The following is a 15,225-nucleotide window of genomic DNA, read 5'->3' as shown; positions in this document are numbered from 1 at the left end:
AAGAATTGAGATTTCTTTTGAATTAACGACACTATTTCTAGATAATCGTGTCGCTTATGATCTTTTATGTCTAAAATTGATCCGTATACGAAGATGATTAAACTCCGAACTACAATAATTATTGCATAGGAAGCTTTCATTATGAGACTGCAAAGTTTTTAAAGTGTTTGATGAATCGTATAATAAAATAAAAATTCATGTATTACTCGTACAACTACGGATAGTTTTATTAATAATAAATATGTATCGGAATAGAATTAGATATATTATAGTAGGAAATAAGGGTATGAACAACATGCGCTGCCACTCTAGGGGTTTTAAATTTATCATCAATAATACCAGTCTTTAGGGATGAATTATATAGCTGAATCAATGTATTTTTGCGTGCACGACATCACTACCCTACAGTGATAGGGTAACATGAAGTATCTACTATTGATTTTCATCCAACATCTCTTCAACACTAAAAATCAGGTGTTTCATTATTAAGTAATAACTGAAGCCACAACAGTATATACTAGCAGAAATTTTATCGCCATCCAGTTTCAATCAAAGTTCCCTGGTTCAGTTTACTGGAACGTGACTCAATAGGATAATATCAGAAATGTTGTAATAATGTAATTATTGCCACATATACAGAGTGTCTCAGTAATCTGTTGCAAAGCAATATCTCGGTTATGGTTAGAAATCTTCGAAAATATTTTGGGGGCAAATTGTTTGGTTTGATAAAATATATTATGTAGTAGAAATTTACTGTTTTTACTACTTGCGGCTATACCGGCAGTTAACGTCAATTTTCTTATTTCAAATAGACCATCTTATATATTTTAGTGTTTTTAGACTCCATAAGTTAAAGTCATTAAATAATTATTAGGTCTCCCTATTCCTAGATCTTTCACTTTCACAATTTTTACGACAACGACTAAACGAGTGACAACCACTACTGCCTATGCTATTTTACCAAAAATCGGCCATACTACTTGCACAGCAAACCAACATATTTCAAATTGTTATTATTCACTATTAAAACTTGCAAATTTGATTAAGAACTTTTAATCGTTTCATAGATGTGTTACTTATATTAGGAGAGTGTAAACGAAATTACAAGCGTGCTTTTGAGCTCTATACAGCTAAAAGTCGCATATGGCATTTAAACCTAAAGTCTAGAAATAAGGAGATCTAATAATTATTTAATCACTTTAATATATGGAATCAAAAAATTAAAAAATATACAGAATATTTTATTTGAGATAAGAAAGTTGACATCGAAAAATTTTCAAGTAATTCTAATCATAACCCAAATATCACCTTATAGCGAAATTACTGAGACACCCTACATGGTTGGTTTTCAGAATACAAACTGCCATTAGGAGTTCTCGTTTGGAATAATGTTGAAAACTTTAGTGTTGCGAATTTGGGCCGTTTACTTGTAGTACCGATATTGTATTCAAACTGGCCCTAGGCAGATAATAATTATCGTATACAATAAATCCTAGCGAATTAGGCATATAAAGAAGTGTCTGTTTCTGCGCATCTCGATTCATAGTATACAACATCCGAATAAAACGTGATTGAGCTCATTTGCGGTACTGCTGCTCGCTTGGTGCGATGGCCAGGAGGAACTTTGCAACGTTGCCGGTTCGCTTTTAAACGACCGGATGCTTAATCGTTATTTAAAGTTTGTCATCAAAATAATTTCAAATAATTTTTCTTCTCAAAATTAAGTAAGAACATAAATGTTACTCTTAAACGTAAGTGTAAAATTCTAGAAATAAATTTAGAAAAATCAATAATTAATGTTAATGGAAATTAAAACAACACCCAAAATTAAATTAAATGTTCAAATCGGCCCCCTTCTTGTGCAGAACAATAACCGAGCCTATCATAAAAAGTCTGCCTGCCGCAATCTTACAAGTGTTTCTAGATTAATAGCTTGCATTCAATTTCGAATTTCAATTCGCAACTCATCCAAATTATTAGCCTTATCATCTTCAAATCTATAAATTGTAGATTTGACATAATTCCACAAGAAAAAATCTGCAGGAGTTAAATCAGGGGATCTTGCTGGCCACAGAATGGTTCCCCGTCCACTTATCTCTATGTTTGGAAAATGTCTCTCAATACGTTCTTGAACAGGAGCGGTATTGTTGACAGGATAGCCATCTTACTGAAACCATAAATCGCCTTAATTAATTCCTAATTATTGGATCGCTGGAATAATTTGTGCCTGGAGCAAGTCGAGGCATTTCAACCCGTTCGCAGTACCCTCAATGAAAAACGAATCAATTGCATAGTCACTTAAAATATCTGCCCAAACATTAAGTTTTTGGGGATATCGGGTCATACTTCGTACGTTCGGTTCAAATTTTATATTAACCAGTAACGAGTAACGACTGGATTAGTGTGACCTAATAATGGAAAAGACGATTTATCCGTAACAAGGATGTTTTTGATGAAATTTTCATTATTATTGGCCCTTTCCATTGTTGTTTCACAAAAAAATAGCCTTCTTTCTAGATCTTCAGGAAAGATTTGATTCGTTTTTTTCATCTTATACGAAGTGTACCCGTTTTTCCTCAAAATTCTGTGGGCGATTGTACGTGACACATCTACTTGATTCGCTATTTTACTGAAGGACTGATCAGGATTTTCCTCAACACTGGCACAAACCGTGATTTCCTGCTCTTCCCTTTCATTGTCATCTTATGGGGGGCGTTTATGATGCAGGGGTGAAACACATCCAGTCGTCTCGAAACTTTGAATGATGCGACGCACTGTGGTAACACTAGGAATGGGCCGATTATCAAAATGTCCTAAAAAACCAGCAACTTCCCCCGTCTAAGGATTTCCTTGAATAAAATTGTTTCATGAAAACTTTTTCTTCAATTGAAAAAATTGCCATTTTAATCTATTTCTATTCGCTATTATAGCACGACACGGAAAATAAATTTATTCAAAAATTTCGGTAACAAGTGAGAAAAACGAAATTATTTTCGGCTTTATATTCTATATATTCAACAAAAAATATATTAAAAATACTTTATTGTGGAAGTTCGCCTTTAAGTATCGACGCATTTTTAATACATTGGTTTGTCGATACCATCAATTAAGCGCCCGGCTGTTTAAAAGCGCGCCGGCAACGTTGCAGAGTTCCGCCTGGCCATCGCACCAAACGAGCAGTACCGCAAATGAGCTCAATCACGTTTTATTCGGATGTTGTATACTATGAATCGAGATGCGCAGAAACAGACACTCCTTCATATGCCTAATTCGCTAGGATTTACTGTATATTAGAGTAATACAGTCGAACTGAGTAATAAAAAACACGAGGGGACCAGCGATTTTATTCGCTATAGCCAGGCATTCATTATATCCGATCCTGGTTAATGCGTACATACAGTCATATATATACATATTATGTTCGCTTTAAAAAATTTTATATATTAAAAATTATTATAATTTTTTAATTTATATCTACATAGTTCAGATTTATACACGAATTAAAAAGAAAAGAAAGGCAAAAAGAACGCTTCTGTTTTATTTGTATCAACACAATACCTATGTAGTATAATATAGTACTACTACATTTTAGTCAGTTATTTTGTTTTTGCACTTGTTTTTTTTTCTTATAAGAGAATGTCTTTCAATAGAGCCATATAATATGTCGAACATAAGTTGTTAGCAAATCGTTAGCTATGTATTTTGGTATACTCTTCTAGATCATAATTATTTTGCTTCTTAATCCACTTTGACATCGGAAAATCCTCTTCGTCATCTTGATCTACGATTTAATACATGGGGATTTCCTGGTGTCGAGATCATCCTGACAAAAAAATACCCCAAAACCAGCCTAATAACTTCTTCAAGATGATCTTTTTGATAGAAATTAATTCGTTCTGACCAATCGGACCTGCAAATTCTTTCTCGAAAAAAGTTCGCTACAACCAATCGTTCATTATAAATTTGTATCATTATATCAGAACAAGAATAACATGTAATTAGTCACTTTGTACATTCGTGACATTTAGTTCGTTAAAGGTGACCGTTGGTTATAACCCAGGTTCGCTATAACCGAGTTTGAGTGTATTAAATTGAGGCATTTTTCCGAATAATCTCAATCTAGAAATTCCGTGACGCCAATATGGGTAAAGACCATCAATCACTGTTGATAATTGAGAACTATTTTGTAGCAGCTATAGAATAATAAATGGTTATATAATCCGTATAAATTATACCAACGTAAAAATCGAAATAAAATTTCACGTACGTACATACAAGATGTTTCTAAACATAGTGCGATAAATTCAGTCATATATTCTAGGTCCCAAATACGACGAAGACTTCATATAAACATATCGAAAGGCGTTTCATTTTCGATATACAGGGTGTGAAAGTTTGGTTCCTGAGGGCGGTTTTTTATTATTTTTGAAACGTTTCGAAATAAATTGATAAAATTTTGTACTTTTTATCAATTTTTGTACTCTTTTTGAGTCTCTATGAAGAAATTGCCACATTTGTCCAGTGGCAGGTAATTCAGGGGGGCAGCACTTAAAAACTATCAAACCGATTTTATGGGAAAAATATTAAACTTGAGGATTTTTATATAAAAACGGTAATACTGTGGAAAGTAAAAACCTCCAACAGTTCTCAAAAAAATTGAGATTTAATAAATCAGTGGATACTATATTTGACCAAATAACCATCAGATATAAAATCCAGTTGATCTTGAAATGAAACAACATTTTTTTTATACCTCTATATATAACAACATTTATTAATAGTTTGGTGATTTTTTGTTACCACAGAAACAAAATTTAATTATAATTATTGATAAAGAAAATAAATAAAAAGGATTTTAAATCTTATGTTTCTTTAAAAAAACATAGTACCCACCGATTTGTTAAGTCTTTAGTTTATCAAAAACATTTGCATATTTAGACATTCAACAACAGTACCTTTTTATGTAAAAATCGTCAAATTAAATATTTTTCCTATGTAATCTTCAATATAGTTTAAGTACCCATTTCGGGAAAAATGTGGAAATTTCTTTATAAGGGCTCAAAAAGTTATAATAAAGTACGAAATTTTGTGTCGTAACGTTTCGAAAATATTAATACAAAACCATCCTCAGAAACTAATCTTTCATACCATCTATGTTGAAAAGTAAGCTCCTTTCAATATACGTTTATATGAAATTTTCGTCGTATTTTAGGATCTACAACACATGGTTCAATTTATAGAACTATATTAAGAGACATCTCGTATATTAATTACGAACATGACGCACTAACGTACTTAATGCGTTATCAAATTCTTTATTACTGTTGTTTTTGCAAAACCTCCGACTTTTCTTCTATTGTAAGTTTCTCTTTTAAAAGAAAAATGTAAAGTTTGTTCAGGAACAAAATTTTCTCAAGTTATTCGATTCGCCCGGTCCAGGATTCCCTCGTACTTTTTATGGCTAAGTTGTTCCAGCCACACCAGTGCCGTGTAGAGCATTACGGAGCTACTAGCACCCTCCTCCCCTCACAACTCAATTCATTCAACTTCAGCAGGATCCCCTCCAAGTATCGGACGATCCTGCTAACTTTGTCCACGACTTCACGTAAGTGCTCCCCGAACTTGATTTTTTTCCCAAATTTCACTCCCAAGTATTTTACCCACTCCACCGTCTCATTCTTGATTCCTTTCACATTCAGACTCATTCTCTGCAGTTTTCTTTTGCAGGCTAGCAGCATTATTTCGGTCTAATCCGACGTCATGCCGGCAATAAATTGACCTAAGTTTATTGCAAATATCGATAGCTTCCATAGTTTTATAAATTTTAAAATTTTAATCTTTTTTACATTAAAAAAGCGTTTCATAAAATAATTCGTATATCTAATAGTTTTCGAGATATTTTCAATTAAATAATTTCGTGAATTCTCAATCTTTTATTAATATTACTATCTTGATAGGCTCCACCCGCTAAACAAATTGTGAAAATAATAAAATTAGTATTTAGTTGTACTTGAGTTAAAGCATTTGTTTGTGAAATATGATGGTGTAGATTGGAACATGGCACATCATTTTAAAGAAAATTTCATTTTTTTTCAGAGCATTTGCATTTGCTAATATTTAAGGTGTCCTGTTTAAAAAAACAAAACGACCTTTATACTGTTTTGTCTCAACCATAAAATTATTAATTTTGAGCCCCGAACAACGTTTGGTACAATAACATTTGGTGAATTTTCTCAAGAACTAATGTCAAAATTCGTTTTGCAAATAATATTGATATTCTTAAAACAAATAATATTGAATTTCTTTCGAGAAGTAATATTAAATTTGTTTCTCGAAATAATATCAATTTTCTTTCCACAATTGATATCAAATTTCTCTCAGGAATTTCTTTCAGCATTTAATATTAATTTTTTTTGTATCTTGTGTCTCTAACAGGTACGCGTTTAATTCATATCGGAATTGATAATGGTAAATAAATAACGAGCGGCAGCAAATGTGCTTAATCGAGTGAAATAAATTTAAAATATTTTTTTAATAAATAACCGCCCATAGACCTATAATCTATTATCAATCTAATATGGTGAGGCGCACACTAGCCGTAAGAATAGGGGCAATAATAAAAGGAATATATACATATATGCCCTCTTAATCTCATAATGTAATACCATATTACAAATTGTATAGAGATAGTAGAGGACGCAGAGGACAATATGTTTTTTATAATTTTTTAGATTACATCATACAATTACGATGTCGATATCATACGACCAGACAATTCACGATGATGCCAATAAATAAAATTACACGCTATGCTGTGTTCTTCTTGATCCTTCAGAATATCCGTTGCACTATACCTATGGATAACTACAAGAAAGTTATGCAATTTTCTCATTTTTAGTTCATAGAATTTTAGATTCTCAAGTACCAATATGCACTGACTGCAATAATCTGGGTTTAGTCGTATCTAATGTTACATCGGAAATTGATGACTCTTTGGACACATTTTGAACCCCAAACCGAACTATCTAAATGATGGGATTATAGATTTCTAGCAGGATTTCAGAAGGCGCCCAAATGATACATTCATTCACAGACTCAATCATATTAATCAATTTTATTGACAAGAGCACTTAGCATCTTTAACTGTTTCTTGAATATAACTATAGAAAACGGATTCCATTTTTATAATTATTACCACAGAAATTGTTCAGGGCAGTGAGGAAGTTGTAAAGTCACACATAAAACTTAGTTGACCTCACACTGGAATACTACAGAGTACAATTAAGAACATAACTTCAATTAATTAGTTGTAACCCATTCACAAATGAAATTCATTTCGTGACCGATAATAACCTCACTAAGCAAGATTTATTTCCCAATAAGTTGAACAATTTATACGATTTATATTTAAACATCTCGTACTAACTTGTATTTCGTGATATCATGAGGAACAAAATTAACAACGAACAACAATTGGGGTTAGATGTTGATATCACTAAAACGTTTTTGAAGGCCATTAACGTTTCTTTTAAGATCATTGCACGCAATTCATATACAGATGTAATCGATGATTTGCATTGGCCGGAAGGTCCTACAAATATTGTAGCATTGACAAACATGATGAGAAAAAACAGCTTGCACCGGGCAGCGTACCCTCAGGGTTTCATCAATTTGATTGTGCTGATTCGGAGGGTTCCACATTTGCCAGTTGTCATATCAATATTACCAGTGTTCGACATTTACTCTTGAATTGCAGTCTTGGTGCTTAATGTCATGGTCTGGATATCCAAGACTTGGTGGTCTGGTCTACTTGACTTCTCTATCTTGGATAAAGACTTTATTGTAGCACTCAAAATATTAATGGTGTTTTATATCATGTTTAACATTTCTTTTATGCAAATTTGTCAAAGAAAGATCCCTACTTAGGTTTGGTTTTGTTCTTAGATTGCTTAACGTTGGAGCAATAAATTCAAGTTGAATTATGACCTTCTTAACATACCTAGATGAGGCAATAAAAAATGGATACCATAAACGATATAATCCAAAGCAAATTATCCATTTATGCTATATAGTCTTGAAACGTATCAGTCGTGCTCATATTGTCAAATCAATATGTTTTGTACAATAAATCTTACCTTTTACTACCAACGCCTAAAAGGGCGCCAGTAATCACAAAGATTTCACAGAATTGATTGTTAACGGCAGAATCTCAAACACATCGAAGGAAAATAATCATTAAGTAAATATAAAGTTTTAATTCTTCAATACTATTCAAGATTTCAATGAATAGGTGGAGGAGCACATAACGTGAGTTTACATGATGTTCTACCTTCGACGCAACTTCTCTTATCGAACCGTATTGAAGAATTATATGTTATGAGCTTTCGCCTACGGGTACTCATCGAAGCTTTGGGGCTGGCACAACGGTTAATGTGTACTTTTAAACCATGAACCACTTGCGAAGACGCTTACATATAATCATTTGACGAGAATTTTTCGTTGTTATGTTATTTTAACAGCTTTCACACTGCTGGTGTTTCTCAGTGACGTAGTTCGGTTCCACTATATTGATTAAAAGTTAATAGTATGTATTAAGAACTTTGTTTAATTTTGTTTCTCAATTTACTCGTACTTATAGCCCATAAGTTACGACCATGTACATCGGTACGTATCATAGAAGGTTCCCAGCCATAAAGATCCTTTACGGCGGGGAATTACACTACTTTTCCATAACAGTTTTTTTTAATTGGGTTATTACCGACATCTGCAATTTGCCATGTCTGTAATAACTCAATTAAGTCAGCAATATAGTATTCATCCGAATGTTGCACTTTACAACCTCAAGCTCAAGGCTAGGCTATGATGACTTCTGATAGAAGTGCGCCACTGTATTGAAATCCTCAGGTTTAGAACTTAAGGACCGAAGTAAGTACTCTCTTTCTCTCATTATTTTCTCCATTCCTCATGATATAACTTGTATAGTAAGTTTAAATCGCAAAACACCCGTTACCGCGAACTCCCGATTAGTATTTAGACCTATTTGCTACAAATAAGTGAACATTTTAATACAATTCATTTTTGCAAACCAAATTTGTATTTTCGTGGTTTCATTTATCGAAAGAATCTTAACAGTATGCAAGTTCGTTATTTGAAATTTCTAAAAACTCTGAATTACCACTGGGTTTGGATTAATTACATATGCACTCTAACTGTTCAGATTTTTAAGAAATGTTTGAAAACATTTTTGAAACTTTCGAACTTCAGCATCCCACTATATAGATATCACTAGTTCAAGTGGAAATATAGGGATCGTGCAAGTAGTAGAAAAACAGGAAAAGGCTTAAAATGTCTTCAATGAAGACCAAGAAAGTGAGTTGCGAAGTTAGCGGCCAACGTGGGCGAGCGAAAGTTACAAAATCTCTCACAATTTCAAAATTTTTACCAATATAAGTTGTAGTGTTTAATTTTTTTTTCATTTATTTACGTTACTGCTTCTTGCAATAATACTTTTTAAATTTTCCATCGCCGCGAAATCGATCCTCATTTCAAATCGAAGTGAAGACGTCAACTGGGCTCACTTCACGTCCGTCAACCGCTAACCTCGCAACCCACTTAGTTGGTCTTTGTCAGAAGCGCGTTAAACTTTATGCTTTCTTTCTCCCACTTGCACCACACCTAGGTTCCTACATGAACTGATGAATCTGTATGCCACATACATGACGTAACGAAGCTAGTAATACCACTACCTACAGTTAGCGCGTCGCGTTCGTATTCTCACAGATTTTACCCATGACTAGTACCTGCTTACTTATGATTCTCATTTGTACTTATAAATCGTCAAAGGGGAGTTATTGGAGAATCTATTTCAGATTACTCCCACGTATTTTAATTAAGCATACGCATTACTTATAACGCTCCGAATGGCCTCTGGCAACTGGATATACCACTTATATCCTCTTTCAGGTCCAACCTGATTTTTTTTACAAGTGTTACTGCAAATATTTAAATTTAGTTTACAGTCCATATTTGAAATAATTACAACTATAAAAACAAAAATCCAATATTAATTTAATTTTAAAGATTTTCTATTTAGAATTACTACGGTGACGTTATGGATCGACGAGGGCCCACACGACGCTTCAGAACACGCAAATTTATCATCGTTTCTAATGACATTCGGACGGTTGACGTTGTTTTCCGTTAAAGTTGTCACTTCAATTGATGTCACACGTCAGTTAATTCTGTTTGTGATTATTGTTTATCATTTTTACGTTTTAAAAATTCAGTTTGAATTTTTGAAATTTTGAGGCTCAGCTCGTGCAATCCGAATTAAACACTTTAAACTCCTTCAATCTGAATAAGATTTAGATGAAACAACTAGTATACAATGGACAAATGCAGTGCAGAGGAAGTTATAGCTTGCGTGGATATAATAACGCAGGTGGCACAGTCCGCTCTAAAGTCATTCAGGGAGCAATTTAATACTTTCCAAAAAGTCTACCTTGAACTCGAGGAACAAAGCAATGATCTAAGCAATTTGCATTCCAATTTAGAAGAGAATATCAAAAGTGAGCATTCAAAATGCCAAAATTTTATTGATCAATTAATTGAAGACTCTGACGACCTTAAAAAAGCAGAATCCAGCTTAGAGAACTTACAAAAAATTGAAAGCATTAAATTGCAGGAATGTGAAGAGTTGAAAAATAAAATTGATGTTTTGAAAAAGAAATCTGAGGCTTTGGAAGTAGACAGTGCTCAAGATAAAAGGTAATATGATTTCTTTTAGGCTTGCAAAGGAACAAACAATAATAGATTTTAAACATCTTGATTAGGGATGAAATCTTGGCCTATAAAGTCCTTACTCGAGCTAGCTTTGTGTATAGCACCAAAAAAATTACAGGAAGTATCCTTTTTTTTAACATCATTTGCAAATTTACTTTCTTAAATAAATTCCCTTAACATGGCATTATAGTAGTAGCTTCTAATCCTCCACAACCTTTCTACTTCAAACCCCAAGAGACGTCTCAACATGAAATTACAGAGAGATTATGGGACTTAATTGTGCAGAAATAAGAATCAATTGTATAGTTTGTGTTTTTTTTACATCATTCAGGTTAAGATGTATAAATATTTCTATTTTATAATATAAAATTAGATTTTTCTAAAAAATGTTTCTTTCTCACAAATTCATCATCATTAATCTTACATATCATCAAATCATTGATAAATATATATATATATTGTAGAATTTGATTATAGTGCACCTTCATAGGAGCTTAGTTTTAGTCCATTATAAAAGAATATTAATTTAAAATGAATATTATATGTATACAAAAAATTTATTTATTATTTAGGAACACAATATAAATTCTTAAAACATTTAAAAAGAGGAAGTAATTTTAGTTTGAATAGCTTTAGATTTTTGAAATTCTATAAAATTTGAAATTTTTAAAGCAGCATTTATTATATCTTTGGAGGCATTGTCATGAGTACTCTCAAAATATTTTAGTACTGTATGTATACTGTTCATTGCATCTGAACGGCTTGGTATTGGTATTTTGGTTTCTATATCACTATCACTCTGTGTTTCAACTTCAGTGTATTCACCAAATTCCATTACTATTTTTACATCAGTGGGTATTTCAGACTTTAATAATGCATCATCTACATTGTGAAATTTGTCAATTTAGGAAATCTAAGCTAAGATGTTTTGCAATTTGCTTTTCTAACCAGTTACTAAAAGATAAATCTATTTCCTCAGTATCACTATTAACGATTTCACGACATTGTTGTCACAACCATTTGGCTAAAGGTAAATCATCTTCAAACTTATTGGTTGCAATACTGGAATGTTTTAAACAATGTTTGATGGTTTTTTTTTGACACCATTTCCCATGACTGTGCCAACGTATGTACAGCATCATGTAATATTAACTAAAATGTTTCACCTTCTTCAGACGTATTCAACAATTTAACCATAAATTTTTTACGATAATGTAATTTAAAACAGCGTATAATACTCTGATTTATAGACTGTAAGTTAACAGTACAATTGGGAAGCAAAAATTCTAGATGAAGGTTTGAAAATTTTAAGTGTGGATGTACTATATAATTGTCAGTAAGAAGTAAAATATTTCTATCGTTTCGCCGCAGTTTTTCATTCCGCAAAGACAGTACGTTTTTAAACATTTCTGATGTCACCCATGTACGTTTACTTGCCATACCTAACAGGCAATCGTTTAATAATTTTTAAATATCTTGGCTTTTGATATTTTCTAGTAATTAGAAGTTTTCGCTTTTCGTTACCACATATATTAGCACACACTAAAATTGTAAGATGTAATTTAGATTGTTTGCCTTAGATCCATCGTTCGCCTTTGAGCTCAAGCGTTTTCTACGTGGTAAGTTTATAAAAAAAAAACAGTCTCGTCATAGTTAAAAATGTCGTTTTCTCTATAATTTTACTTTAAATCTTTACAAACGCTATTAATCCAATTCGAAACTATCACGTTGTTAACGCATACAGCTTCACCCGAAACTTTTCCAACGACAATTCCATGGCGTGATTTAAATCGCTCTAACGAGTCCATTAGACATACAAAATCACTACCGGCAATCGAGTTCTTCAGCTTTGACTTTTAAAATTTGACCGCTTATAGCGTTATTAAAATGTCTAAATTGTGAACCATTTAGGGAAAGTATGGTCCATGTCCTGTTGCACAGGAAGTCGTATTGTTTTGACAAAAACTTGCTTACGTTTTTGTGTGGCTTCCAATATTTTTTTACTATTTATTCATATCAACACTGTTTTGATTAATTTTTTGGTCGGTAAATTTCGATTTGAATACTCTCAATAATTAGTAATTTTCTTTTAGATTTTTGCATTAAGGTACGAATGCACTCAAATAGGTTATATACAGTGCGCGACAATAAAATAGCACACAGTGAAATTTATGTCAAAAGTCATTTGTAATGCATTTTATTTAATAATTTTTTGTTAACTTATGTAATACATAACAAAGGGGAATGATTGCTTTACACTTTTTATGGAAAAGAGGTATTAATAAATAATACAATCAAAATCGTGAAAAGTTAACGCGACAAAATAATAGCACATTTTGGTTTGATTTATCTCTGCGGTCATTCAGCGAATAGTAATTTGAAGTATTTATGCTTAATCTTTTTTATGAAGGATGAAACCCATACGCAATATAAATAAACACAAATACCATTCAATTTTCGAAGTCATGGGGCGAGGTACAAAGTTAAATGAGAGTGAAATCGCTAAGATTCTATGCCTATGGAAAGAAAAATATTCCATATTAAGAATTGCCAAAATTGTGGGTAGAAGCCGCAAAGTAATATATAATTTAATTAAAAATCCCAGTAATTATGGAAAAAAAGGTAAGGGCAGACCACCAGCTTTAACAGACCGTGAGAAACGTGCTATTTTGAGAGCAGCATCAAACTCTTTTGCTACGGCCAGAGAAATAGCTGATTCAGTGGGCATAAATACTAATATCAGAAACGTACAACGTGTACTTCAACATTCCTCAATCATACAACATCAAAAACTTAAAAACAAGCCACCCCTATCTCCAAGACACAAAGAGGCTCGTTTGCAGTTTGCGACAAAACATCTGAAATCTATAAAAAAATTAAAATATGTTATATTTAGTGATGAAAAAAAATTTAATCTTGATGGACCAGATGGGTAGAATCATTACTATCATGATTTGAGAAAGGAGGAAGTTTATTTAAGTCGTCGGCAAATGGGTGGAGGCAGCCTTATGATTTGGGCTGGTATCGGGTATAGAGGAAAGACTGAATTGAACTTTATTAAAGGACGGTTAAATAGTCGTGAGTACATAAAATTAATTGATACACAACTTAAAAAGTACGCTACACAAATATCAGGAGAAAATTTTATTTTCCAACAAAACAACGCAGCTGTACACACCGCAAAGTGCGTTAAAGAGTATTTTGAAACGAATAATATTACTATTTTGGAATGGCCAGCAAGATCACCCGATTTGAGTATAATCGAAAATTGTTGGGGTAAACTTGCAAGAGCTGTGTACAAAAATGGCAGACAATTTAATAATGCAGAAGATTTAAAAAATTGTATTATTTATGAATGGAATAAGATTCCTAGAAAATATATTAAAAAATTATTCAAATCAATACCAGATCGTCTTATAGAGATGATAAAAAATAAAGGTGGTAGTACAAAGTACTAGCTTAAAAATGTATTAAGTTTTGTTAATTAAATAATTGTAATATTAGTTATTTTTGAAGAATGTGCTATTATTTTGTCGCGTTAACTTTTCACGATTTTGATTGTATTATTTATTAATACCTCTTTTCCATAAAAAGTGTAAAGCAATCATTCCCCTTTGTTATGTATTACATAAGTTAACAAAAAATTATTAAATAAAATGTATTACAAATGACTTTTGACATAAATTTCACTGTGTGCTATTTTATTGTCGCGTACTGTATATATGTGTATGATAATCGAATAAGGTTACTACTGCCGTCGCTATTAAATGGCGAAGTATCGGGAAATTTCCTTCTGGACCGAAGAACTCACCAGTATGGAAAAGGAAGGAGAAAGGAACAGAAACGAAATTGATAGTTTTTTTTTCAATAATTAGACCGCCAAAGCAACCGTGCGATAACACCGATTAATGAAGTCTTAGTCAATCTATTTTATAACGAACGATTGGAAGTTAGTTCTGCAAAAATCTTCGAAATTTATATGATTTTTTAATGAAGTCTGTTATAACAGGTCATTTATTGCTGAAGGAATTCAAAAAATAGTTTGCTAATCAAAAGTGTCTATTATAAGAGTATTTTAAAACACAAAATTTCACATAGCATTTAAATTAAGATAGGCACGGACCAGACACATGGTGTGTTATTTCCGAGATGTCTGTTACAACAGAGTCCGTTATAATCATCAAGCTCTACTGTAAACATATATGTTTCTAATGGTTAGAAAGGAGATATTGACTAACTAGTTAAAAGAGAGAGAGGTGCTAGTAACTTCGTTCATATCAAGTTTGTGGAACTATGTTAATTCCGGCTTCACGGCAATAAAAACTATACTCCACACATAACATACTTTAAGGAGGACACATTCCTCCTATATTATCAATCACATATTACGTAATCAATCAAATTAAAACTAGCTGTTAAGTCCTAATGCAGTTGGAAGTTAGC

At 32.4% G+C, this 15,225-nt stretch overlaps 1 protein-coding gene and 1 long non-coding RNA gene across 3 annotated transcripts; one reads left to right on the top strand and one right to left on the bottom strand.

Moving 5' to 3' along the window:
* Positions 1-7,237: 7,237 nt before the first annotated feature.
* Positions 7,238-8,511, bottom strand: LOC136343460 (uncharacterized). Its single transcript, XR_010732785.1, has 3 exons — positions 8,136-8,511; positions 7,654-7,823; positions 7,238-7,591 (listed from the first exon to the last, which is right to left on the bottom strand). It is a non-coding gene; the product is annotated as an uncharacterized lncRNA (long non-coding RNA).
* Positions 8,512-8,836: 325 nt separating this feature from the next.
* LOC136343459 (uncharacterized) lies at positions 8,837-12,146 on the top strand. Of its 2 annotated transcripts, XM_066290192.1 has the most exons (4): positions 8,837-8,925; positions 10,094-10,767; positions 10,833-10,903; positions 10,973-12,146. In XM_066290192.1, exons 2-4 carry the CDS (start codon positions 10,388-10,390, stop codon positions 11,071-11,073), a joined length of 552 nt encoding a protein of 183 aa, XP_066146289.1. In that variant the 5' UTR covers positions 8,837-8,925; positions 10,094-10,387; the 3' UTR covers positions 11,074-12,146. The 2 variants fall into 2 exon arrangements, with proteins under 2 accessions (XP_066146289.1, XP_066146290.1); XM_066290193.1 differs by lacking the exon at positions 8,837-8,925 and having other exon boundaries at positions 10,018-10,767.
* The last annotated feature ends 3,079 nt before the right edge of the window (positions 12,147-15,225 follow it).

This window comes from Euwallacea fornicatus, chromosome 14, assembly GCF_040115645.1.
Source record: "Euwallacea fornicatus isolate EFF26 chromosome 14, ASM4011564v1, whole genome shotgun sequence".
Lineage (NCBI taxonomy): Eukaryota > Metazoa > Arthropoda > Insecta > Coleoptera > Curculionidae > Euwallacea > Euwallacea fornicatus.
Note: the sequence above shows the minus strand (reverse complement) of the source record. Positions and strands in the feature narration are given on the sequence as shown.

Excerpts from the sequence above, each read along its gene's own strand:
- LOC136343459 (XM_066290192.1), top strand. The coding sequence starts at position 10,388 with ATGGACAAATGCAGTGCAGAGGAAGTTATAGCTTGCGTGGATATAATA. Across the intron at positions 10,768-10,832 it reads GACAGTGCTCAAGATAAAAG|GGATGAAATCTTGGCCTATA; the intron begins GTAATATGATTT and ends CATCTTGATTAG. Across the intron at positions 10,904-10,972 it reads CACCAAAAAAATTACAGGAA|TAGTAGCTTCTAATCCTCCA; the intron begins GTATCCTTTTTT and ends ATGGCATTATAG.